General features: G+C 39.6%; 2 protein-coding genes and 1 long non-coding RNA gene across 7 annotated transcripts in view; 1 reads left to right on the forward strand and 2 right to left on the reverse strand.

Annotated features, from left to right (window-relative positions):
- mapkbp1 (mitogen-activated protein kinase binding protein 1) overlaps window positions 1–12,049 on the forward strand; it is a 55,265-nt gene extending 43,216 nt beyond the window's left edge. For 2 of the 4 annotated variants that reach the window (XM_077238955.1, XM_077238954.1), the window contains 15 exons: window positions 40–115; window positions 217–328; window positions 404–467; window positions 554–676; window positions 770–903; window positions 1,085–1,131; window positions 2,245–2,475; window positions 2,867–2,991; window positions 3,404–3,543; window positions 3,648–3,833; window positions 3,910–3,985; window positions 4,103–4,392; window positions 6,327–7,376; window positions 8,702–8,787; window positions 8,893–12,049. In XM_077238955.1, coding sequence (XP_077095070.1) covers window positions 40–115; window positions 217–328; window positions 404–467; window positions 554–676; window positions 770–903; window positions 1,085–1,131; window positions 2,245–2,475; window positions 2,867–2,991; window positions 3,404–3,543; window positions 3,648–3,833; window positions 3,910–3,985; window positions 4,103–4,392; window positions 6,327–7,376; window positions 8,702–8,787; window positions 8,893–9,147 — 2,995 coding nt within the window. In that variant the 3' untranslated portion in view covers window positions 9,148–12,049. Of the gene's footprint in view, window positions 1–39; window positions 116–216; window positions 329–403; window positions 468–553; window positions 677–769; window positions 904–1,081; window positions 1,132–2,244; window positions 2,476–2,866; window positions 2,992–3,403; window positions 3,544–3,647; window positions 3,834–3,909; window positions 3,986–4,102; window positions 4,393–6,326; window positions 7,377–8,701; window positions 8,788–8,892 lie in introns of all 4 variants that reach the window. The other 2 variants (XM_077238956.1, XM_077238958.1) reach the window with 2 other exon arrangements.
- LOC143746822 (uncharacterized) lies at window positions 10–2,347 on the reverse strand. The gene is made up of 2 exons (XR_013206618.1): window positions 2,228–2,347; window positions 10–617 (listed from the first exon to the last, which is right to left on the reverse strand). It is a non-coding gene; the product is annotated as an uncharacterized LOC143746822 (long non-coding RNA).
- On the reverse strand, window positions 10,214–25,673 carry jmjd7 (jumonji domain containing 7). 2 transcript variants are annotated; one of them, XM_077238978.1, is made up of 9 exons: window positions 25,647–25,673; window positions 25,408–25,478; window positions 24,400–24,553; window positions 24,057–24,310; window positions 23,890–23,946; window positions 23,191–23,286; window positions 22,996–23,072; window positions 22,684–22,843; window positions 10,214–12,289 (listed from the first exon to the last, which is right to left on the reverse strand). In XM_077238978.1, the coding sequence occupies exons 2-9, from the start codon at window positions 25,454–25,456 to the stop codon at window positions 12,201–12,203; spliced, it is 936 nt and encodes a 311-aa protein (XP_077095093.1). In that variant the 5' UTR covers window positions 25,457–25,478; window positions 25,647–25,673; the 3' UTR covers window positions 10,214–12,200. The 2 variants fall into 2 exon arrangements, with proteins under 2 accessions (XP_077095093.1, XP_077095092.1); XM_077238977.1 differs by having other exon boundaries at window positions 25,408–25,498.
- Between the last annotated feature and the right edge of the window lie 104 nt (window positions 25,674–25,777).

The raw sequence follows: 25,777 nt of genomic DNA on the forward strand, positions 1-25,777 counted from the left end.
GACTAGTCATAAAAGTTTCTGGTTCTCGTTTATTTGCAGGATCTTTAACATCTGCAATGGCAAACAGAAGAAGGTCTACAAGGGATCCCAGGGGGAAGACGGGACCCTTATCAAGGTAGGCAGACCCTGAATTAAGAGATTAGGCTTAATATTAGTTCAGATACTGCTTTTGCTCTCAGTCATACAGTTATTGATCCATCTGAATGTGTTTATTAGGTTCAGATGGATCCCTCTGGTCTCTATGTGGCCACAAGCTGCTCAGACAAAAACATCGGCATCTTTGACTTCTACACTGGAGAATGTGTGGCCACCATGTTTGGCCACTCTGGTAAGATCCTTAAAAATGCAATTACGTTTTAAACTTAAATCAAGTCTAATCATTGTGTTTGTTGTCCTCTTTTAGAGATTGTAACAGGAATTAAGTTTACTAATGACTGTAAGCATCTGATATCTGTGTCAGGAGACAGGTAGGTGTTCTGAAATCATGTTTCTCAGAATCCATTTTTGATTTCATACTTGACATATCATATTACAATGTTAAATATGTGTTCAGCTGCATCTTTGTGTGGCGGCTCTGTCCCGAGTTGACCATCAAAATGAGACAACGGCTCTCAGACCTGAAACAGAACAGCAGACCTGTTCAGAAGACCCCACCAAATAAACAACACACACTTAGGTATAAAACATATCACACTTGCAATTGTTTTTGCAATTACACATCACCGTTTTGAAATTTTATAATGTGTTGTTTTGTGTGTGTATGTATCAGCACAAGAAAAGAAATCCACAGCGCTCCAGTCATTGGCACCATGTCATCTGACAGCGACAAAGACGTAGAGGAAGAGGAGGGCGTTGAGGATGAAGATGAAATGTTTCCTCGCCTGTCATCTGGCGAAGAGACAGGTAACGCATCTAACATTCTCCAGCAGTCTTAATAAACTGGTTTGGCTAGTTCTATATCTTACATCCGGCTCTATTGGGTTGGGTAGGATCACGTTGTGTGATTTTATTGGGCGACACTTCTTCCAAATGTTTATTTTAAGCTTTGTGGGCTTCTAATATTAGTGTTTGTTTCTGTTAGAAGGATCATCTGAAGAAAGCCGCAATACTCTCAATTCCCACATGAAGAAGGTAAGAAAATCTAAAGCCCTATTCGGATGGTAATTGTTTCTCGTGTGAAAGTCTGTAAAAAATACATTTGCATGGCACTTCAGTGATTAAACTCGTGCATTCGGATGGCGATTTATTCACGGCGAAGGAGCGAGTTTTGTGATATACGAACTTGAGAAAGCGCTGCTCACGTGGTCAGTCGCATGATTGTCTGCTGTAAATAAAATGTCATGTGCTTGGAATAAAAAGAATAAATGCATATTTAATTTATTAATAGGAAAATAATGTCCTATTTATTATTTTATCAGTTGAATGTCCTGTTTACAAATAGAAAGCTAGATATGTTGTTGTTGATACTTTATTGATCCTTTGCAGGAAATTATATAATTGCAGGAAATTACATATGCTAAATGAAATCTCAAATTGATGGATGTCATTTTGAAAATATGGAAATTAGAGGAAATAAGTTAATGCAGCCTCTTATTTACATGAGGTAAACATAAAGCTCCTTGGTTTATATTATTGCTTATTAAAATTATAATACATATTTAAAAATTGTGTTGCATATATTGCTGCCACAATAATGGCCCATTTCAAATGTTTACGTGCTTTGCTTTCCCTGTCTACTTTTTGTTCTTAACAGCTCCCACTCGCTGAGATGGGGCGGTGATGAAATATTGTTCTTGTAAATACTTTCCAGCATTTTATTAATAAAAGTGTACGGCTTTAAATGCATGAAAATTACAATTAAGCGCAACAGTTATTGTGCGGTGCTCCACAGTGGTCAAAAAGATTTTAACTGTGAATTTCGAAGTGATCTCTTCGAAGAGATATGTGGATTCGGACGTCAATTAAATTACCACACGACCTTGGTGTTTGTCAAAAAACAGTAGGTACTTTTGCCGGGGATTTTAATATGGGTGGTGGGAGAAAAACACTGATATTCTGGATTTGGACAGCAATAAAATCATTAACTAGCCCCTGTAAATGTTGAAAATACCTTACATCCCCATGAGAAACAATTACCATCCAAATAGGGCTTATGACAATTTCACATCATTTTAACTTTGATTTTCTCATTTGGTTTATTTCTTCTACGTGCTGCTCTTTAACACACCTCTTCTCTCTTCTCAGCAATCCAGCAGTTGTGAACTTGAGGGTTCAGGTCCACGGCAAAGGCGGCGCTGGTCCAGGCGAATGGGCAGTATGGATCTGAAGGTTAAGTCCATGCTGGACCTGAGGCAGCTAGAGTCTTTTGCCTTGCCTCTCTTCCCCAGCAAAACCCATGGTGTTCATAAAGATCCTCCACTGCCTAGGAACCAGGAACTGGGCAGCACCATCAGTCTTCAGACCATAGCTGCATGGGTGAGATACAGAATCCTTCAAAGAATAGCAATAGTTTTATAAGAAAATAAGCAAAACATACTTATACATTTGTATCTTTGTATCTAATGTGATATGATGTCCAATATAGTCTCACAGAGCCAGACTTGGGCATAAATCTGCTCCACTTTGCAGTTTGAACTGACCAAAAACAGTTCACTTTTTTCATGAAATTTATAAAATTGACAAATTTATAAAAAAAAACAGGTTGTAGAGACAACAAAGAAGACATGGGTTAAATGAGAATCAAAACAGCTCTGAAATCAATGCCATAAAATTTGTATTTGTGTGCTTCTCAATGCAGACATGTTTGTCTGTACTTGTTCTTGCTCACTTGTTCTTTACGATTTTGACTTGTGTATATTCTCTGTAGGTACCTGAAGAGAATGGACAAGAAGAAAAAACACGCCCTCGTTACATTCAGCTGTCTCCTCAAACTCCAGAGACAGAGGTCCTGTATCCAGAGGGCTATGAAGATCAAATCAGCCTTGCAGGCAGGTTAGTAAAAAAATAAATAAAAAATACTTCTCACCAACTCATTTTTTTTTATGAGTCCGTGTTTAATCCACACAAAAATGTGAATTCTGTAATTTACTCACCCCTATGTAGTCCCAAACATGATTTTCTTTCTCCTGCGGAACACAAAAGATGATATTTTTTAGAATGCTTGGAACAAAAACATTGGAGCCCGTTGGAGACATTTTTCAAAGATCTTTTTTTTTTTATGTACCACAGAAGAAAGAAAGTCATGCATTTTTCAAACATCATAAAGGTGAATAACTGATGGCGGAATGTCCATGTTTGGCTGGATTATTCCTTGTATTGTGCAGTTCAAATACGATGATCTAAAACACCCTGCTGAGATGATCCTCAAATGTCTGTCCGCTCCCTTCTCTTTGTTTGTTCATAGTGAGTATCAGGTTAAAAAATTGCCCCATGGAGTGAGATGTGCTAAAGTGAACTCTTGTCCTGAGAAGCAGAGTCCAGACAGTGCCTGCTCTATGGATTATTCCAGCAGCCATCTCTCTAGCCCCGAGCACCCTGGAGAAGGTAAAGAAAACTAAACTAGAAGACAGTCATTTTTTGTTAAAGCAATAGATGCAATAGGTCCTTCATGAAATAAAGGATTGTGTATTTCTATGTGTTCACTGTAGACTCTGAGCCGACTGAGCCACTGAGTGTAGATGGAAACTCATCAGAACTAGATATGGAAGATCTTGATGAGGAAGAGGAGGATTGCTTGAGAAAGAATGAGGTTCGGACTCCTGTACCTCAGACCCCAGACCAGGAGGCCTTTCTAAAGAAGCATTTTGCAAACCTGTCGGACCTCAACAAACCTGGTAGGGTGTTAGTCATGGTCACAATTTTCTTAACAATATTGTTCTCATACTCATACTTTTTTTTTTTTTTTGGAAGCGAGTCCAACCAGAGTAACTCCAAATATCTCTGACAGCATGTCATCGAAGTTCCTTTCTCAGAACTCGACTAGCAGGTAAGACAGACACCCTGTGAACAAATCCCTTCCAACTGTGACTTCGGTTCCAAATGACATTTAGACTTCTTAGAAGAAAAACATGACTTTGCTCTTCCATTTTTGTTTTTTTACTAGAACTGCATTCTCATTCCCCACAAACAAAAGCACTGATAGTAAAACCACCAGTGGAGTGGTGCAGCCCCTTATCTCAGAGGTACGGCCCCTCATGGAGAATAAGAGTCCGGGCAAACAGCAGGAATCCCAGGGGTCTGAGAGGACAACAGGTCAGCGTTTAATCCAAAAGAAACGCACACCTGTCATGGACTCCCGCAGACTGATCAGCCCCGTTGCTAAAGCTGCCGCAAGTTACAACAGTTCTGCAGGCATGAGGAAAGCTCAATCTATACACAACATCTCATCAGAGGGTAAAGCATCCATGAACTTGCACTACAGAATACAGGAATTTTGTATATATAAGTTGGTCCAAGGAGTCTGTCCCTGTACTGAAAGTTAAAGATAACCTAGTTGGGTGATTCATGTGTTAGTGGCATAAGATTATGCACAAAAAAAGAAATGTAAATATCTTTTAAAAGGAGGGAAAATCTATTTTGAAAATGTCTGAGTCTTAGAAATACATTTTTTGTATTTAGATTGGTTTCAAGAAAAGTTTCAGTTTACTTGATGGTGTAGCCATTACCTAAAAAGTTTTATCTTAAAGGAGAACTCCGGGCAATTTTTAAGTAAATCTTGATCGTTAGACCTTTGTGAGTACTGACTATAGAAAAAAAACGAACCGGATTGGTGCTTGCTACGCGGAGCTGCGACCGCGAATGCCCAGAGCTCCCACCCAGCTAAAACGGCAGTTATGGGGGCATCGACATAAAGAGCGTTTTTGAGCCTCTTAACAGACACAAAATGCAATTAAAATGTCTGTCCAACATGAACAGGGACCCTACATGTGAACAAGATGCGTTTAGCAACTTAGCCATTGTTTCAACTCACCTAAATAGTCTTTTAGATGGCAAGCTGTAGTCTCGCGCTGCAGTCCCGTGCTGTAGCCGGAAAAGGTCAACAATGTCCAGGTGGGAGGAGCGTTGATCATGTGCGACGAGTCTTCGTACATGGAATGGCATTTTTCTTCAAACGGCCCCGCTGTGTTGAGTGTGTGTAGTCATCCTTGTCAAAGTGTTCACTGCAAATGCGGTAATCTTTAGCGCGTAGTACTTCTACGGGAGTTAGCACATCAAGTTGAAATACAACTAGCCACAAACTGCAGAATCTCGAGGTCATGGAAAGGAAGACGATGAAAATATAAGCTCTTATATTTTCGCATTCTGTTGTCACAATTCGGAAAGGCACAAACACGAACCATTTCTTCTTCACTTGTAAGCAACTCTGATCATAACTCGTCGCACATGATCAACGCTCCTCCCACCTGGACATTGTTTACCTTTTCCGGCTACAGCACGGGACTGCAGCGCGAGACTACAGCTTGCCGTCTAAAAGACTATTTAGGTGAGTTGAAACAATGGCTAAGTTGCTAAACGCATATTGTTCACATGTAGGGTCCCTGTTCATGTTGGACAGACATTTTAATTGCATTTTGTGTCTGTTAAGAGGTTCAAAAACGCTCTTTATGTCGATGCCCCCATAGCTGCCGTTTTAGCTGGGTGGGAGCTCTGGGCATTCGCGGTCGCAGCTCCGCGTAGCAAGCACCAATCCGGTTCGTTTTTTTTTCTATAGTCAGTACTCACAAAGGTATAACGATCAAGATTAACTTAAAAATTGCCCGGAGTTCTCCTTTAAGAAATATTTTCCTTACAACTTATAAGTGCACACGTCTTAATAATTAATTCCGAAATAATTTTTTTAATGTATTTTTGAACAGATTATTAGATAGCACAAAACAATTAGCACTAATATTCATACTACCATTGTGCCCTTGAGAATGGTGCTTAACCCTAAAAGCTGGAAAACACTGCAAGACTTTTGCTTAGATTTTTGTCCTTATTTGAAGTCTGGTGGAGTGTATGTTGGGCATTATTTTGAGCCGATTTTAGATCACACATTGTTTTCATTTGTCATGCGTCTTCTAACCGGGTATCCTCAGTGGTTTAGTGTATGATGCTCAGTTTTTCTTTGTTACTATTTAAAAAGTCAGCAAGTGTATGTTGACTAGTGTTTTAAAATCTGTTAAAGTCGTGTAGTGTTTTCCAGCCTTAAGTTGCTCCAGGGGCATTTTCTTTGTAGTACAAATGATCTGCTATAATTTTCAGTAGAAGTGTCTGCTAAATGAAGAATAACTTGGAGATTTTTCTTTTCTCACATTAATCAACTGTTTCCTCCCTCTTCTGATCAGCTGACATTATCCAGACATTGTCCAGTCGTCCTTCTAAGGAAGTCCAGCCACAACCCCAGACCTCTGAAAGACCACGGCGTTCCCTTCCCACCATCCCACCCACCAGCCCCACCACTACCCTGCCCAGGGACATCACTACGCCTACAAAGTCCAAATCCCGTTCCTATATGAGTCCTACCACTAGCTCTATGGCCAAGATTTCCCGCTCTGTTTCAATGGGTGACAACTTGAATGTAGTGGAACTAGGAGAAGACACAGGATCTTCAGACCCACGCAGGAGCTCAGGTTCTGACTGTTCAAACCCTCAGAGCTCCTCCCAGAGCAAGCCCACCACTCCTGTTACCCATATGTCTTCCTTTAATACTTCGGCATCCCCTTTTCCAGGCCCCTACACGCCCCATGCAGCAGTCATACCCACACTGAGCGCTGGCCCAACTGGAAATTCTTCCTCTAAATGTTTCCAGGTCAAACTGACCGGCAGTGCTCGACCCCTGCTCCATACAGACATTCCCAATCCTCTTCCAGATAAACTCTCATTATCTTCCATCTCACCGAGCAGCAAGAGCACCAATCTTGCACAAAAGGAAAAGGATTCCTTGAGTAGAACCCCAACAACCCCTCCTTCACTTCCTGGAGCAGTTCACTTGCCCAACAGTATTGTACAGCCTGGCACAGCTGTTGGTTTGAGCCCATATGAAACCCTAGACCAGATTGAGCTCAGTATGGCACTTATTCCCAGCCAGACCACAAACTTAACGGAAGCTGAACTTCACTCGCACACAGAGCCAAAAGAAGAGGATATCCCTGAGGCTGAGTGCTCTCCCATGAGTCAGTGCAGCACAAATCTTCTACAGTCTTCCTCAGGAGCTCAAGACTCAGGTTTGCTGGGACATCAGTCTTCCCTCATTCCGTCTTCCATTCTGCTACGACTTGGGCTGTCTAAACACTTGTTTACAAAAGGGCTCTGGCCTCTCTCATCCTCCACCTCCTCCATCACTTCTTTCATCTCCTCTTCACCCTCTCCATCCATTAATCATTACCACCTGCAGGGTGAGGCATGCCCTTACTAACACTTGCTGTAACATCCATCCTCTAAACCAGTGGTACTCAACCAGTTTATGGGCCAGGTTTACACATTTAGGCCCGGTTTCACAGACAGGGCTTGGATTAAACCAGGATTAGGCCATGGTTTAATTAGGACATTTAAGTAGCTTTTATAAACATGCTTTAGAAAGAAAAAAAAAACATTACTGATGTACATTTTAAGATATGTCAGTTCAAGTTGCTTTCAGTTAAAACAGCTCAAACATTAATTTTAGTCTGGGACTAGGCTTAAGCTTTTCCTGTGAAACCGGGGGTTATTTTACTTGCTAAAACATTCCTCAAATGATCCTCAAAGCATCAACTGTTATTCATAGTGTAAAGGTGTATGAACATACCACACTTAACATGCATGCATGCAATAAGCTTTGTTGAAACAACATTACTACCAACTAAATATTGCCCTTAGATTTTATATTTAGAGCAAGGAACAACATTCCTATCAACTGATTTTTGTCCTGATTTTAGGGTACTTTTCTGCAGAGTTTAGCTCTATTAAACCTGCCTGCCTAATGATCTTGAAGACTTTGTTTAGCTGTTTCAGGTGCATTTAATTAGGGCTACACCTAAATTCTTCTGGAAAGTGGCCCTCCAGGAGCAGCATTGGACATCCCTGAGTTAGGTCAACGGTGTCCAATACTACTCCTGGAACTACCTTCCTTTAGTGTTTTGCTACAACCCAAGTTAAACATACCAGAACCCGTTAAAGGTCTTTTGAAATTAAGGTTGGAATTGGAGTTAAACTCTGCAAGAAAGTGACCCTCCTAGAGCAAGATTGGACCTGGAACAACATTCCTACCAACCAATCATTAACCTCTGATCTTTAGGATAACGTCCTGAAACAATTGTCTTAAGATCAATCCTTTCCCCTTCAGTTTTAGTTAGGGTTAGGGTTGTTGTTGTTCCAGGAAAATCAAATGATGTGTTAATCCATGTCATACTTCTGTAAATTACTTTGTGCTGAGTACCACTTCTCAAATTATTATCAATGCTTTATACTTCTTAGTTTCACTCTTTTTTATGCAAAGTCAAAATTAGATGGTTTTGTTGCAAAGCTCATTTTAAAACTCACTGAAGAAGGTCGGAAGACCGAAAGCTTGCTATTAAAATTGATTTTGCACAGTGTTTTGAGTGTGCGGCTGCTGTATTTTTACAATTCCTGATGATTTAATGTAGCAGCACCTCTCTACAAGACATTTTTGACGGATGAGCGGTGGTTCTTTTCTATTTCTAAAACTCACTATGACTAACAGAGTTCGGTTTCTCTTTTGCAGACACGTCTCTCAGTGTGGATTCTTGTAGGCTGGTTGCCAATGAATTGCAGAGCAGTTTTAAAAGAGCCTCCTACCTCTACAAAATGGTAGGTTATCATTAGGTCACATTCACATGTAATTGTAGAGTAGGCTGCACTTCAGCCCACACGTCTGACTTGACTCTAACTTTGCATATGTGTGCGCTCCTGTAGCTAAGCAACTCCACCAACTCCAGTGAGGAGCAGCAGGAAATGACACGTGTGCTGGCCGAAGCATTTCAGGCAATGAGAGATGAGCTGAATTGCCTGCCACCATGCACTCCTTTGAGACCGCCTAGCACATGCACAGTGCCCATGCTGGCTAACAGTAATGCAACATTGGGTGATGACAGGACACTAGCCCTTCTAGAGCAGTACTCCAAATTGTTGCTCAGTGCTGTAGAGAAGAGGATGGACAACAAAATCTGACTACTCTGTGCTGTGGCTGCAACAGGATACCAAGCCATGAAGACTGCACAGCAGACTGTTTTAGATAATGAGGAGCTTTTAATAAAGAGAATAAGAAGAAATGCCACTATCCTACCTCCCTATTTAGCATGCTACTATGGCAGCAACACACCCCTGATTTTTCTCACCTCTTTTGTGCCCTGCTACTAAAACCGTATCCGGATATTTTAGCCATGGTAACTTTTGAAAGACCTACATGTCATCAAGGAGAGTAATTGATTACATGGTTTGTTGACTGCATGGTACAGTAATTTGATCACTGTCTTAAAGACAAATTAGCAGTTTTATATGGATACAATATTATGTATATAACTGAAACAGTTACAGAGAAAATGTTGTTCAGAGGAATCTCTGGCAAGCATTATGTATTTGTACATTGTATTTGATATTTTAAAAACAATTCTCAATGCAGGGACCGGTATCCCTGGAAGTCTTAGCAATGGAGATTTGTCACCCTTTTACCTTTTATTATGGAATCATTTTTATACTGTATTTTGTGTTTATGCTGGTACTCTAAAGTTGAATTGGGCCATCGTATTTATTCTCATGTGATAGGTCAATGAGTCGCACAGAGACTCTTCAACGTGTGTTTGTTGTACAGTGTCAATGTCCTGATACCCAGCAGGGTCAGTTGGGTGCCAGAGGAAAAATTTGGGTAAATTTGAAGGATGATTTTGTATTATTTGCAGGACTGTTTTGTACTTGTAGGGTAACTTTCTCATGGATACGGGTGCCTTAATCTTGACCAGCAATTTGTTTTTAAGGAATAAATCCGGCATTTGTAATTCAAGCAGGTTATATATCAAAATGATCAGTGATATTTGTATGTTGTCCACCCCTAATGGCAAATGTTAACAGAAACAAAACTGCCATAAAAACACCGAACTGATTGGATCATTCGGGTGACACTGATGGAGATGCAATAGCCAAGTAGATAGAAAAAGCTTCTTGAACTTTTGTGCACAAATTATTAGAAAGGTTTTGAAAATATCCTTGTCCTGAAATGAAATGCATTTTTACATATTGCTTTCTGGTAGGTATTTTTTTTATTGTCATGTGATGTGCTCTCATTTCCCCAAGAGATAAACAAAACAGTCACTCTGTAATCCATAATCCTTTGCTAACTAGGTTGAGGTGTTGCCTCTCTGACCTCTGCTAGAAACAAATCTTCTTTTCCATAATATTGATAATGTACATTAGGGCACTTTTTTGTAATTAATCTTGTGGCTCTTTTCCCACTGAGCGGTACAGTACAGTATGATTCGGGATGGTAAACCCTGATCCTACTTGAGTTTCCATCGCCGATAGGTGTGACTTGATAGGCGTGGTGTATGCTGTAAAGTGACGATCGACGTCATTTTCTTACGAAGAAGAAAACGACACAGTAAACAACAATTGTGGACAATATCTTGTGGCATATCTTGTTCTTGCTTCTCACATTTTGTTGCAACGGTATTGTGTTTCAACTGTATATTAAAAAATGGCGTGTTGTGTTGTCATTCCCCTTGTAGCAAGCGCCAGCTACAATTCTCTGTCAACTCATCAACGTTTTTCGGGGAGTCTAGACTAGCTCCAACCTTCAGGTATCAGACTAAATTACTGTGCTAAGGTTCGGTATTTTGGTACCATTCACAACTTCTGACAATCGAAACGGAAATATTTGCGTACCGTACTGTACTGCTCGGTGGAAACAAGCCATTAATTCAAATGAAGGCATTGCAATGTTAAATGTACTGTAACTATTATATATGGACCTGCACATATTTTATTGTGTCCAGCTTTTCTACTGATACAAATATAGCACCAAAGCTAGGTGCACACTGTACGATTTGGGGTGCTTAAATATGATTTTTTCGAAGAGCAAAATTGAATATATGATAAATTAAATGACATGCTCTTTGTGAATGAACTGTCAGAATGTTACATGATTAATAATGTAAACACCCAGCCAATGCCATTAGTCATGACCAAAGATGCATATCATCATGACATAAGATACAGGTGATGTCACAGTCACCATTGCCTTTTATCCAGGATTTTACTGGGATCATATTGTACAGTCTGACAAAAAAATTAAAAATTGCACAGTGTACACCCAGCTTAAGTCAACACTGCAACTAGTTCAGTACAGCTACAACTTTCCTGGTGTCTGAGATGTATAAATTCTATTTATTGACTTGTTGCTTAGTTCCACTTCTGTCACATTCTTTCTTCAGGATTGTGGGTACAAATTTATTAACAATGAAAGAGGCAAAATGTGCAATGTTACAACGATGCAAATTTTTACTCAGCCTCAAAAAACTGATATACACCGTATTTCACCAATGGCAGATTGCACTGGCAGTCTTGTAGTAAAATAGATTTATTAAGACTCATTTGGTATGCAACAAATGCTCTCATTTGCAATGAGATTTTTTATTTGCTAGCTTCAGTGATGTAGCAGAAGTGAAAACCGGACAGTAGGACTGCATCAGTAACAAAAGCACTGTGAGAATCAGCATGAATACACTACATATGCATGAAGAACAGCAGAATTTAGGGTTGGCTTGCTCCCTGAACTAGAATGCATGGTTGTACGCTTGAGCTGCTCCTAATAATCATGCAAACCATCAGCTTTTAGCGCTATCTCTGTGGTGGCTAACTCTGCTTTAATGTAACGTATGGCCAATTGATCAAGACGTAGTTTAGGATTACAGATGGACCCATAGTTTCTACTTGTTTCTTTTTGGAAACTTGTGACTTTGTCTTACCTTTTGCTCCAAACCGAAGTCAAGTGTTTCTATTCTCAGTGTTTATACGGTCTATCATATGAAATCTCTTTTTCTCAGTCAAACAAATAAAACTGTATTTATTACATGGTAAACTGCATTGTTAATTGCAATATTTACTCCATATCACTAAAAAAAATAGCATGAAGTCTTTGAATCTTCACATGTAAAGCCACTAGTTGTTGATAATCAAATATATTAACCAAATCTTCACCTTTGAACAGGATATATTATGTGATAACAGTCTCATAGTGACCCCACAGCGTTTGTCAGGGACTCCACCAACTGGAAGTAATTGTACTTGATATCAAATTCCATGTCATACCAGAAATTCACTGCCAAGACAAAAAGAACATGTTAAACATCATTATTAATCCTGATTATTTACATTGAATATGCAAGTAGGGATGCACCAAATTTTTGGCTAACGAAAATTGTTTTTATGGAGGGCCAAAATCAGTGACCCAAAGAGACATTTAATCAGTGCTTCTCCGATGACATGTGTCGACTGTATTCATGCATCTATTTTATGCATACAATGTGGATAAGCTACAACAGTTAAACATTTCAGATGTGTGGACACTAGCTCTAATTTCTCGTTTTTTGTCGGTAATTATATGGTTTCTTAAATCTAAAATCTTTTAGTCTGTACTGTTCCCTTTCAAAGTGGAACTTCGACACGGCGTCATGGGGTGTCAGTGGTGTCTGAACATGGCAAGCTTTGATGACGTCACAAGCATCGCACCTGCGAGTATAAGAGGGCGCCGGCAAAAACTTTTGTCTTCAGGAGCCGTTTGTTTTGAGCACATGGACATTTAATTAATTCACATTTATTCTAAGTCTTAATGCAAAACATTTCATTGTAGCTGAATACAATGAACAAAAATCAACCGGTTAAAGAACAGTTACACAAGGAACTTAAGCCTATGTTGTAAAAATACCATAGCGAAAACCCCATAGGCAAAAACAACTAGCCTAAGTAATATAAATATCAAGCATTATTAAAGACAAGTAAACACTCAGTAATTAAAAAAGAACAAATAAACTAATTAAAAGCAATCACACAAAAAAATTCAACTGAACAAAGATACGATTGAAATAAGATTTTCCAATACAAAAAGTATAATCAAATGTTAAATAACACTGCACTTTATAAATAAAAACAACATTACAAATATAGTTAGAAAAGTTATTCAGTCAAGAATAGCGAGTGAATTTTCTCTTTGTCTTTTGTTCTTTGATAAACGTTTTTATAGAGACAGCAGCAGGAATGTTCGGCTGCTGTCACTTTAAGAGCTGCACGGATCCAATATACTGTTATGCGTTTTCTTTGTCAACTGTTTACTTTAACTAAAGACACATCCAACTATGTTTATAGACTATTTTGACATTTCTGTTTATTTGTCCATTCAAGTGCAAAAAGACACGGAAGAGAACTCAGTTCAGTATTGCGCATTATTCAGTATGAGAGGAGGCTTTCTGTGTGCATGTTCTCCGATTGTGATTGTCTAGTCAACCCTTCAGATGCTGAGGCAGTGCAGCGGCTACACTCATAGGAGTCGTATGTTGAGCTGGCTGAGGAATCGAGGAAGCATTGCCATTTCTTGAACTATCCTGAGGAGATCGGGAAATAGTCAATCTGCTTGATTTAGTGCATTCTGAGGGTTCTTTTGATCAGCCATAAAGCATCTTGCAAGCATCATCCGGTTCTGAATTACTGGATGTGGTTGGAGGACTGTGCAATGATGTCTCTATTGAGTCTAGTCCTCCCACCAGCCCCGCATACGGGTTATTGCTGGATGTATTGGCCCGTGCAATTCACAGGATGAGTTTGTCCTGGACGCATGAGAGATGGGAAGTTGCTCGTAGTCTTTTAGCCCATAGTCTTTCGCTGTGAACCTACCACTTCTCCCTGTTCTTTACACTGATGTGAAGTAATGGAAGAAACCATACTCGGCTTGCGTTTTTCCCTTCTATCATTTGAGTTATTAAAATGTGGAGGGATTGGGTGAGCACAGGTATGTGAAGATGCTCCCTGTGGAGGAACCACTAGTGGGTTATCTCTGAGGATGAGGCATCTTCATTCAAGGCTCCAGCTTTGCCTTTGAAGCCGTGGCAAACCCCCTCGTGACTTGTAGGCAAGGCGTATGCCAGGCTGGAGGTGCTCTGCACACCATGGCAGTGTTGGAAGCATACCAGGACGACCTGCTTAAGGACTTTGACCAGGGACATGGTTTGTCTCCTAAGGCAGTAGCAGAACTGTGCCATACTACAGACCCGGCTCTCTGGGCCACTAAGCAGACTGTTGCGGCCATTGGCCGTTCTATGGTGGCCAACTGGCCATGGTGGTGATGGAGAGACACCAATTGTTACATTTCTTGGGCATTAAGGAGAAATAGAAGTATTTCCTCCTGGATGCCACAATCTCGCCTTCTGGTCTCTTTGGCACCTCTGTCAAGATGGTGGTGGAGAGATTCAAGGAGATTTCAAGGAGATGTATCCCCTGTAAGGTTGAGTCCAGATCCTTTGCCTCATTTAAGCCTACTGACTCATCTCCTGGAGGTTCTTGGAGACAGGAGCAGAAGACTAGTGTGGCTACTCGTGCCCCAAACCTTTGAATAGTAGTGGCAGAAGCGCCTTGCAGCTAAAAAAAGAGGCATGACCTAAGGCAGGTTATTACTAGGAAGCGCTCTGAGAGAATAGCTGATCACTAATTCAATGTTATCCTACCTCCCCCTTCCCACAATTCATCTAAGGAGGATTTCTTTGGGGTGAGTGAGGCCCTTGGAGCACCGACACCAGGATCAGTCATTGACCAATGATTAAGTATGCATTTCTAGTAAAAACCGACCCACAACAGCATAGATCCATAGACAGTCCTTGGAGTTAGAGCTACTGAAGCTAACTGATTAATGTATTGATCACAGTTAGATTTAATTTGCCTTGATTATGTACTGGCTCAGTATGGTGAATAGTTTTGGAAATCCTTATGGCCCTCACCTTTTAGTTGGGGGTTATTGTTACCCAAAGATTGTTAGTCTCCTGCTAGTATGTGCAGCACCTGTCACTAATAGAGACTGAGCAGTGAAAGGGGATATAGCATCAATCCTATCATCTAAAGGTATTGTTTGATTCAAACATTCTTTTGGCCAATTAGTGGCATGTCTGGGGTCATTGGTCTCCTTTTTAGGCAAATTAGATAAAATGGACATTAACTCCCTGTTATCACCTGGGCTGAATGTGCTGCTCAGTCTTTGGGACAGCGGTTTATTGGGTTAAGCGCAGCCTCTCGGAGGATGCCCCCTTGCTAACAGGATGCTACTGTAATGCTAAAGGATTATTTATTCACATTCAAAGCATGAATTAAGTGGTACCTATTCCGCTCAATTATACCCCTATACTATACCTCTTTATAATGGGGTTCAGGTGCCTTAAGGGTTGTTTCAAGGGGTTGAAGACTAGCACCATATGTATATCAGTCTCTCTCACCATTCCCTAAACCAGGGGTGCCCAACCCTGCTCCTGCCGATCTACTCTCCTGCACAGTTTATCTCCAACCCTAATTAAACACTCCTGCCTTTAATTTTCAAGTGATCCTGAAGACCTTAATTGGTTGCTTCAGGTGTGTTTGATTAGGGTTGGAGATGAACTGTACAGGACAGTCGATCGGCAGGAGCAGGGTTGGGCACCCCTGCCCTAAACAAATACTGTGGTTTAGCTCCCACTGACAAGGATGCATAGGTTTTACCTTTTTCCTACCCGATGCTCAGAGCTTCCTATGGTTTCAACCTAGGTAATGAGAGCATGGGACAATAGCGAGTTGGTCCCTGCTTTTACATGACTCTTTGAAGGTGGTGGACTGTAATGCTGGTCTACAGAGACAGCATTTTGCAGGCTCCCTTTAAAGACTGCTTTAAGTTTCTCTAGGATGGAGCAAGGAGGTTGAGATCAGAGGATCGTTTCCGCCTCTTTATCACTTCTCTAGAGAGAGTGTGTTGCTATTCTTGAATGAAGGTGATTAATTAAAGTAGGGATGAGCTCTCCTCCCTTCTAACATTTTGGGAGTTTTTAAGTAGGATTCAAGCTCCCCGGAGGCACCCTTGGGTAGGAGCCAAGGTGATAGTGTTTTTGGGCATACTGAATGCCCAGCTTTCATCTCTCTCTACGGCTAATGTACTGAATGGGCATCCCGGTTAGATGAATATGACTTGGGGACCTTATAACTTCCTATGTGTCGTTTATCTCCCTCCCAATCTAAAAATTTCTGGGTCTTGAAGTAGGGGTATTGCTCTCTTTTGGACAGATGCTCACTGTGAGTCTAATCACTAGGTATTGTGGATCTTAAGTACATTACTGTGGCTATAGGCAGAATATGAGCTGCTCTCCACCAATAACATCTTTAAGTAGGGCCTAAGCTCTCCTGCAGCTCCTGTAGGGTCAAGGCCTGGACGATGAGAGTTACTGGACACCCTGTGTTCTGACCTGCTTTCATCTCCCTCCCTTTGACATAAGAGTAGGGACTTAGGTGTTCCCCTCAAATAGCAGCAGTTCTATAGCCTTGCTTGTCCTTTGTAAAGACAAGTTGCCTGAATATCCACTTGGGTATATAATAAGCCAGAAGTTATAATACAGATTTTTTTATCGCTTCCACGTAGAACCGGAATTATCTCGACAACGTTTTATCTGTTCAGAGGTAAAGGGAAGGAGGCCTTCACAGGGGAGAGACTAGTTGACACTTCAGGAATGCGTTGTCTTTGTGTCCAGGCGCAGTTCCTTCATCAGATCCGGATACGGCCTGGATCCGACGGACTACGGTAAACCTCGGGATAAATAGAGAGACTAGTATTAGCGTAGACGCCATCCTTCTTATGATGTAACAAGTAAATCAGGATTTATGGGAAGTGTTCCTGGTTCCGGCTGACCTAATCTATGCAGCCTAACATTGAATTATAGAAGTCTATAATGTGTTATGTGTATCCTAGGTCAAAGAGATGTGTTTTTAGTCTAGATTTGAACTGACAGAGTGTGTCTGCTTCCCGGACAATGTTAGGAAGACTGTTCCAAAGTTTTGGTGCTAAATAGGAAATGGATCTACCGCCAGCAGTCGATTTTGATATTCTAGGTATTATCAACTGGCCAGAATTTTGAGATCGCAATAGACGTGACGGACTATAATGCGTTAAGAGCTCGCTCAAGTACTGGGGAGCTAAACCATTTAGTGATCAGCAATATTTTCTAATTTATAATTTTTATGTTTTATAGGGAGCCAATGAATTGTTGACAGAACCAGGCTAATATGGTCACACTTTCTGGTTCTGGTACGAACCATAGACAGTAAAAGAAATGGACACAGCGACCCCATTGATTTCAACGGAGGAGACTGAAGCCCGATTATTGCACTTCCTGTCTTATGGCTGAGCGACTGCGCAGGCTCAAACTGAGCGTGACGACAGTCTGACAGTTGTAAATCTTCTAGTAGCTGTGGTAAAACAAATCTGAATCACCTAATTCCTAAAAAACGTTGTTGAAATATTTTGTCCCGTTGTTTTTATGGACTCTCTATCTATGGGCTTCTCCCTTGACTTTATGCCTCTATGTCCCACCGATTGCCTCATAGACAGTAAAAGATTGCATGCGAGTTTCTCCTCCTGTCTATACGGTAATGTCTCTATTGTGCGACATAAAGTTGCATGGTTATGACGCAATCGTTAGCCTGTTTTTAACAAAAACGGCTTCTACGGGGCCATAACGTAAGATACAAAGTAATGGAGCCTTTTATACATTGTCGTGTTTATTTAGAAATAAATAATGGACAAATTAAGTCTTTGGACGCCTCAGATGCAAAGTTATTCGCTGTCAAAGTGACGCCAAAATGAATGGGAGTCAATGGAATGCTAACAGCAGATGAAGTTCTGCTACAATGGCAGCTCCCGCAAGGCTCCAACTTCCGGCTGATGGATTACCCCCTTGGTAAGAACTCTAGCTGCTGCATTTTGTACCAGCTGTAATTTGTTAATAAGCGTGCAGGGCAAACCACCCATAATAGCATTACAATAATCTAGCTACCTTGCTCTACCCCTAATGGGTAATTTAGCAGCTTTGTCCCAATATGCCGACTCATCCCCCTTCGAGATGCATCCCGTAACAGTGATGTCATCATCAAACTTGATGATTCTATTCATACTTTGCACGTGACGTCACAAGTGCTGGCTGGCGGGCAAGAACGTCGTTCTCTAGCAAGGAAACCCAGTAAACTAATCAAGGATCTTGCCAGGACGTCGCCAGTTTTAATATACAAAATTTGGTGTTTTGAGGTGTAAACGAAATGCCAGTTAGTAGTTGTACGATTGGATGCACTATTATTCAGCATAATCGGGTTAAGACCGTGCATGTAAACGCACTTATTCCCTTAAAGTGAAAGTAGAAACGGACTGAGCTTTCAGCATCTGTCGCTGCATTAACGCCGCATTCTCTCAGAGACGACGATGGATATAACGGTATAGCGACTATCTTAATTTACTGGCTTAATATTTCTCTTGTGGACCTACATTAATGACAGTAAAACATTAGAAGAATATTTCTTTTTAAACAAGTTTTTGAAGCTGCTTTTTATTTTCACAGATGGCAGAGTTGTGCTGTTCGTGAACTAAAGACTGCTATTTTGTTTCCATAGCACATTAACAAAACGTTTAATGACACTAATAACACTAAAAACACTACAATTACTAAATATTAATAATATCACAAAAATGATATAGAGCTTGGGATCGTTTCGTCATTTTAGTGATATTATTAATATTTAGTAATTGTATTGTTTTTAGTGTTATTAGTGTCATTAAACGTTTTGTTAATGTGCTATGGAAACAAAATAGCCTCACTATATAATTGATTGTAGGCTAGTATTGGAAATTTGCCATTTTTTCAGCGTTTGTTTCCCACCAGGTATCCATGGTAGTCACGTTACTGCGAAGTATGAATTGCTGGAGTGTGCTGGAATGCAGTCATGAGTATAGAGGGTGTAGAGTAGGGGGTTCAGCACACATCCCTTAGGAGAGCCAGTCTGAGGGCTGAGAAGATATAGGGGCCTACTCTAACCCTCTGGAAGCAATCTGACAAGAAGTCCTTTATCCAGAGGAAAATGGAATGGGATAGTCCCAAGTCTGCCAACTTTGTAACCAGTCTGTGGGGTAGGATGGTATTAAATGCAGAGCTAAAGCCTAACATAGCTCTCCTGCTGCTCCAGGTGGATCAGAGCATTGTGAAGAGCTGTGGCTATGGCATCCTCTTACAACCCCAAATCAGAAAAAGTTCGTACATTTTCTAAAATGCATTAAAATCAAGAATCTGTGATTTGTTAATTCTATTTAAACTTTTTTTAACTGGCAAAAGTACAAAGAAAAGTTTTCCAATGTTTTCACTGACCAACATAATTGTATTTTGTAAATATGAACAAATTTTGATTTTGATGGCTGCAACACCCCAAAAAAATTAGGACAGGGACAAAATAAAAGTGAAAAGATTATCCAAATTAGATTATCCAACTCTTTTGAAAGTCCACTATGAGCAGGTGAATTGGTAATAGTTGAGGGTATCGTGTTTGGGTGTAAAAGTGCTTCTCAGTCTTTTTAAGCAAAGACGGGGCATGGCTCATCACTTTGTAGCAAATATCATGAGAGAATTGTCAAACAATTTAAAAAAAATCACATTTCTCAATGCAAGATTGCAAAGAATTTATGTCTTTTATCATCTTCCATACATAATATTGACACAAGATTCAGCGGAATCCAGAGAAATCTCAGTCTGTGTTGGGTAAGGCAGTAGACCTCTGTTGAATGTGCGTGACCTTTGAGCCCTCAGATGGCATTGCACAAGATACCATCATGCTAATCCGTTAAATACAGCCAAGTGCTCAGGAGTAATTTGGAAAACCGTTTTCACTGAACACAGTCTGACTCTGCATTAAGAAATACCACTTGAATCTCTGTTACGCAAGGAGAAAGCTTTACATCAGTTCTATGTGGAGATGCCGGCGAGTTCTCTGGGCCTGAGCTCATCTCAGATGGTCTAAGACTGTGGAAATGTGTGCTGTGGTCGGATGAGTCCATGTTTCAGCTTGTTTTTGGAAAAAAACGGACACAGAGTTCTCAGTCCCAAAGACAAAAGGGACCAACCAGACTTTCACCAGCGACAGGTGCAAAAGCAAACATCTGTGCTGGTACTGAGGTGCATCATTGCAAACGGTATGGGTAACTTGCATTATTGTGAAGGTACCATTGACATGGAGGCATGTATTTGGATTGTAGAGAGACAAAAACTGCCATCAAGAGGACATCTTTCCTGGGAAGCAAGACAATGCCAGGCCTCATTCTGCACATGCTAAAACTGAGTGGTTTCTAGACACTCTGCACCATAGAAGGGATGTGCCTGCCTGTTTACTGCAGTCCAGATATGTCTCTTATGGAAAATGTACGACCCATCTTGAAAAGGAGAATCAGGCAACGATGACCACAGACTGTTGAGCGGCTGTCTTGTATCAGACAAGATTGGGCAAATATTCCACTAGCAAAACTCCAACAATTAGTATCCTCAACTCCCAAATGATTAAAAAGTGTAATTAAAAGGAAAAGTGATGTGACACAGTGGTAAACATGTCTCTGTCCCAACTTTTTTGGGGTGTGTTGAAGCCATCAAAATCAAAATGTGTTCATATTTCAAAATACAATTACGTTGGTCAGTGAAAACATTGGAAAACTTTTCTTTGTACTTTTGTCAGTTAAAAAAAGTTTAACTAGAATTAACAAATCACAGATTCTTGATTTTAATGCATTTTACAAAATGTCCCAACTTTTTCTGATTTGGGGTTGTAGATCTATTTCCTCAATATGCAAACTGTGTGTGTGTGTGTGTGTGTGTGTGTGTGTGTGTGTGTGTGTGTGTGTGTGTGTGTGTGTGTGTGTGTGTGTGTGTGTGTGTGTGTGTGTGTGTGTGTGTGTGTGTGTGTGTGTGTGTGTGTGTGTGTGTGTGTGTGTGTGTGTGTGTAATTTGGGTGGAAGGCAGGAAATTATATGACTCTGGACCAGTTTCTCAAATGCCACTAGCAATAATCATTTAGCTTCCTAACGGTAGGCTTTTTTTTCTGTGGGACTAAACATGAGGACTTCGGACAGGGAAGAATGGTGGACTGGGATAAGGACTGGTTGAAGATCTTAGTAAAGACCCCCGCCAGCTAGCCCGCACAGTCTTTCAGAACCTATCCAGGGATGCCAATGGGTGCTGCAGCCTTCCTCTGATTCACAGCCCTCAGTGTGCGCCTGACCTCTTGATCCTCCACAATGAAGGTGTGGCTCCTGTGAGCTGGTGGATATAATGGGGTGAAAGTCTGGAATTCTCTTGTCATCCAGTGCGTCTGGTTGGGATAGACCCTGATATGCCTGTACCCAGTGTCAATATCCTTTTAATACTTAATGTAGCCCAGGACAGCTGCAGTGTACTTCTCCAGGTTTTGGTTTTCAAAAACATCCCAGTTTGTACTTTCAAAACAATCATGCAGGTGATGAAAGGCATCTTCAGGCCATGTTTTAACAATCCTAGATGTAAGAGGATATTAGGAGCATTGGCAAGTGCTCAGACTGGCCCAGGTGTGATGGTGGTTAAGCCTTGTAGACCTGTTTGACATTGGAGTAGAACCTGTCCAGTACATTTGCAACTCTAGTAGCACACTTAATGTGCTGGTGGATTTAAGAGAGCACTGCTTTCAATTCTGCATGATTTAAGTCCCCTGCTATAATGTGAACAGCCTCGGGATACCTGCTCTGTTGGCTGCTAATGGCGTCATATAAATATCTCAGGGACAAGCATTAGAATCAGGTGGAATATACACCACGGTTATCGTGACCACAGCACAGTAAACTCCCGAGGAAAATATATGGGCCTACATTTAACAGTCACATACTTCAGGTCTGGGGAGCAGTGACTGTCTACAGTCTTAGTGTTAGTACACCAGCTGTTGTTAACATACACGCACAACCCCCTCCCTTTGCCGTCGGCCAATAAGTATTCAAACACCGGTGACACTGAGGGGCGTCCCCATAGCGTCTATAACCTGAGATGTTTTCTGTAGATGTTTGAACAAAACTTGTCATCCAATAATCACAGAAAGCCTTTTGCTTTATTACTTTTAATATGAAGTGATGTTTTAACTTTAAAATTCTGTCGAAATTCAAACCATATATGTAATTTTGGCACTCTTTTATATTGCTGTAGCACCTCAGTTCAAGCGGCATGTGAACCGATCATCTTTTCCTTTTTACTACTAGGTAAGGCACCAAATAAACATGAATGAACATCAGAAAGAATGTTGAAAGATACAGTACAACTTACTGAAATGAACCCTGTCTCAAGTAATCGCTCAATCAGTGTTTCAATCAGGGGAAGATGTCAATAAAACAGCTTGTACAAACTGGAGTAGAAACACTTATGTTATTAAAAAGTTGATATAAAACTGCCTTATGTTTAGCTGGTTTACTGTTTTCATGTTTAAGCTATTTGAGTGTTGATTATTGAATACGTTTGTTTAATTAATTTATTATTCATTTATTTCTTATTTTCGGTTTTCGGCCAAATGCATCTTGAATTTTCAGTTTCGGACCAGAATTTTCATTTCGGTGCATCCCTGCAAGTTAGCAAGTTAGTTATTGATAGCAATCTTGTTGTAGGTCACATCACCAACCCGCTATGCATCCGTGAGACTGTCGCACATGGTGGAACCACAGGGAGGGCAGGTACAACATCTCTCCAGCTTTCACAGTGCAGTGCAGAGGTTTAGCCAGCCTGTAGGAGGGATATCGCTCATAATCTGGGTTCAGGGGGTCTAGTGGGATCCAGGGAACCTGAAAGAGATATACAAGATATGGAAATATATTGAAAAAAATATACATTTTTATAAATGTTATCAAATTCATTTATAACATTCATAATTATAAAGTTAATAGAAAAATATAAAATTCAATCTTAATAGTTTAATTTTAATAAACTTAAACACTTTGCTTGAATCTTCCTCATCCACTATTTCAAAGATGCCATCTTCTTTCTGTCTGTATGTCGCTGACTGGTAGAGCTCTATGCGGAGGAAATAAAACAATGCCAAAAGTCAGAGCCATGAGCCCATTTCCTAAAGCATTTAATGTTAAGCTAAGCAAGCAAAATAAAAGATTAGGATAGAGAAACAACTCCTTACCATATGGTATGAAAGGTCTATCAGTCGGAGGAAGTAAAATAAAATCTTTTTGTCCAGAGATCACGCAGTATAGATTCTCATAATGATCTTTATGCACTACAGATACAACAAAACTGCATTCACTCACAAAAATGGGTACATAAATAAGCAGTGGTTTCTCAATCTTTTTGACTCCAAGGTTACTGTGCACAACAATATTCAAAGGCTCTCCTAGATTTATTTTTAAGATAGATTTCAGAAGTTTTAAGGTTCCTTTTTAAACAATGAGTTTGCATGACTTTTCTAGTCATTTGTTATTTGCTGGATAAGGATAAAAATAAGAATGTTTAAAAATCTTTTTACTCACAATTTCTACACAATATAATATTTTAATGCTTATTATTAAAATGCCTATGGCATTTTATGATCTTATTAATTTACATGACTTTTCTAGGTTTAGAAAACATACTTTTAAAATTACTCGTCTAATTTTTAAAACTGTGGAAATCCTGGTTCTTTAAAGGAAACAAAAAGTTGTCGAGGGGGTAAATTAAAATAAGATTAGTTGTTTTGGCAAAATGTAATGCTTGTTTGTCTTATTTTAAACAATTTAAATGATTTCATCTTGAGGCCCCTTTAGAAGATTGGGATCCTGTTTGAGAACCACTGGTTTAAAGTTTACAATATTTTATGTTTATGAACAAGTGAAGACAAACTCACTTGATGTGACAGCGCTTTCCTCCCCAAGCCAGAAATTTATAGCATCAGGCTTTTTTCCTGAAAAAAACAAAAACAATTTCAGAATCCACATTACACATTATTTTGCCATTCTCCAACCAACCAACCATTCTCCAGGTAGAAACTGAATGTCAAATGTGTGGACATACCAAGTGCTTCACTCATCCAGGGAATGTGAGTCTTTACGTCTCCCGTCAGCTCCGGTAACTCCTCAGTCAGATTTGAGCATTGCTTCTGAACATAAAACACACCACTCCTCTTCACCTTCCTCTCTACGATATCCAGCAGAGAGGTGAAGGTCATCTGACGTTCCTCTGGCATCACAAAGCGATTCCCATTTATGGCATCTGCGTATCCATTTGGAGTGACGGCCACACTGATAACTTTGGAGCCCACTTTCTCTCTGCACATATATGAAAAGAGTTGCATAGAAACATTTTCAGGGAATAGGGTTTACACGTTAGAATTCTCTGGCTGATCTGATTGGCTTACCTGAGATAAGTGGGGTTCCATTTAGACAAAGCTGGCCAATCACTGAAGGCGTTCCGAATGATGCAGGGCTTATTGGGTCCAATCCAGTCACGATAAAACTGAAGTGAAGAGAGGGGCTCATCTAGGTATGGCACTGCATCATTAAGATAAAGCTCTAAGGAAGAAAAGACATAACCATATCACTGATATACAAGTCATTACAAGGCTTTCAACAAAAATATTATTACTAATGTTTTGGAATATTCTGGGTTAAAATCTAATTTGTAAAAATAAAAACTTATTGTAAATGTTTTCTTAACAATTAATCCCAATTATCCTAAAATATATATTGAGTGCTAGGGGGTCTGTGGAAAAGTTTAGATAAAAGCAGTATTTGTTAATTTATTTTAAAAATAAATAAATAAAAATAAGATTAAACTTAGTAAATAAATAAGTGGAGTAAAATAAACGAAATGTGACTTATATATAAATAAATAAATGATATTTTTTTTTATTAAAATGTATTTTTTATTTTTGATAAAAAGTACAGTACATGAATAAAATCTAACTTACATCTGCGACTTACAGAGAGTAAAAACATAATGATATAATGAAGGCTAATAGAAACTAAATTGTTTACACATTTATAATATAACATTTTCATAGTATTAATTGGGTCTTTATACATAAAAATATATAGCTATCTTTTACATTTTTGGATGGGGGTTCTTCACATGCGAATCATCATATTTAGAGGGTCTGTGGCATCTAAAAGATGAATAAACTCTGTGTTAAAAGATATATTTACAATAGGTGCAACAAATATTTTTGTATATAGACTATTCTGTAATTGGATACTGTGTAGATTCTCTATTGCATGTAAATGATCAATCTATCTATCTATCGGCATATATATATATATATATATATATATATATATATATATATATATATATATATATATATATATATATATATATATATATATATATATATGTTCAGATGTCAATAGACAGCAAATGAACTCACCCCGAGCTTCTTTAGGAAAATCCCTCAAGCATTCTTGAACTGCATCCATAACGTTAACCCTATCCACGTTTCTATGGAACCAATATATTGTCTGTTGGTTTTTCACAAGCCTCCGTCAGCTTAAAATACACATAATATACTTTCTTTCCATGCATGCCAAAGTATCTATACACGAAAAACTATACATTTGAACTATATCCATTAATAGTTTGAAATTATTTGTGACAGCTCATGCACACCTCACGTTCAACGTTGTTAAAATTATATCATTTGTCTTCCGCTCATGCGCGTAAGAGAATATTTACAGCGTTGTGTCTGTCTCCCTCTACTGTCCGGAGATTGTGTTGCATGAAGATATTTTATTTTTCAA

The sequence above is a fragment of the Siphateles boraxobius genome, unplaced genomic scaffold (genome assembly GCF_051911475.1).
Source record: "Siphateles boraxobius isolate OS27281-9 unplaced genomic scaffold, OSU_SipBor_1 22, whole genome shotgun sequence".
NCBI classification, from domain to species: domain Eukaryota; kingdom Metazoa; phylum Chordata; class Actinopteri; order Cypriniformes; family Leuciscidae; genus Siphateles; species Siphateles boraxobius.

What these genes read in the sequence shown, in the direction of transcription:
- jmjd7 (XM_077238978.1), bottom strand. Translation starts at nt 25,456, where the DNA reads ATGGATGCAGTTCAAGAATGCTTGAGGGATTTTCCTAAAGAAGCTCGG. An exon ending in TTTTCCTAAAGAAGCTCGGG is followed by an intron (nt 24,554 to 25,407) that starts GTGAGTTCATTT and finishes TTTCTTCCTTAG; the next exon opens with AGCTTTATCTTAATGATGCA. An exon ending in ATGAGGAAGATTCAAGCAAA is followed by an intron (nt 22,844 to 22,995) that starts GTGTTTAAGTTT and finishes TATCTCTTTCAG; the next exon opens with GTTCCCTGGATCCCACTAGA.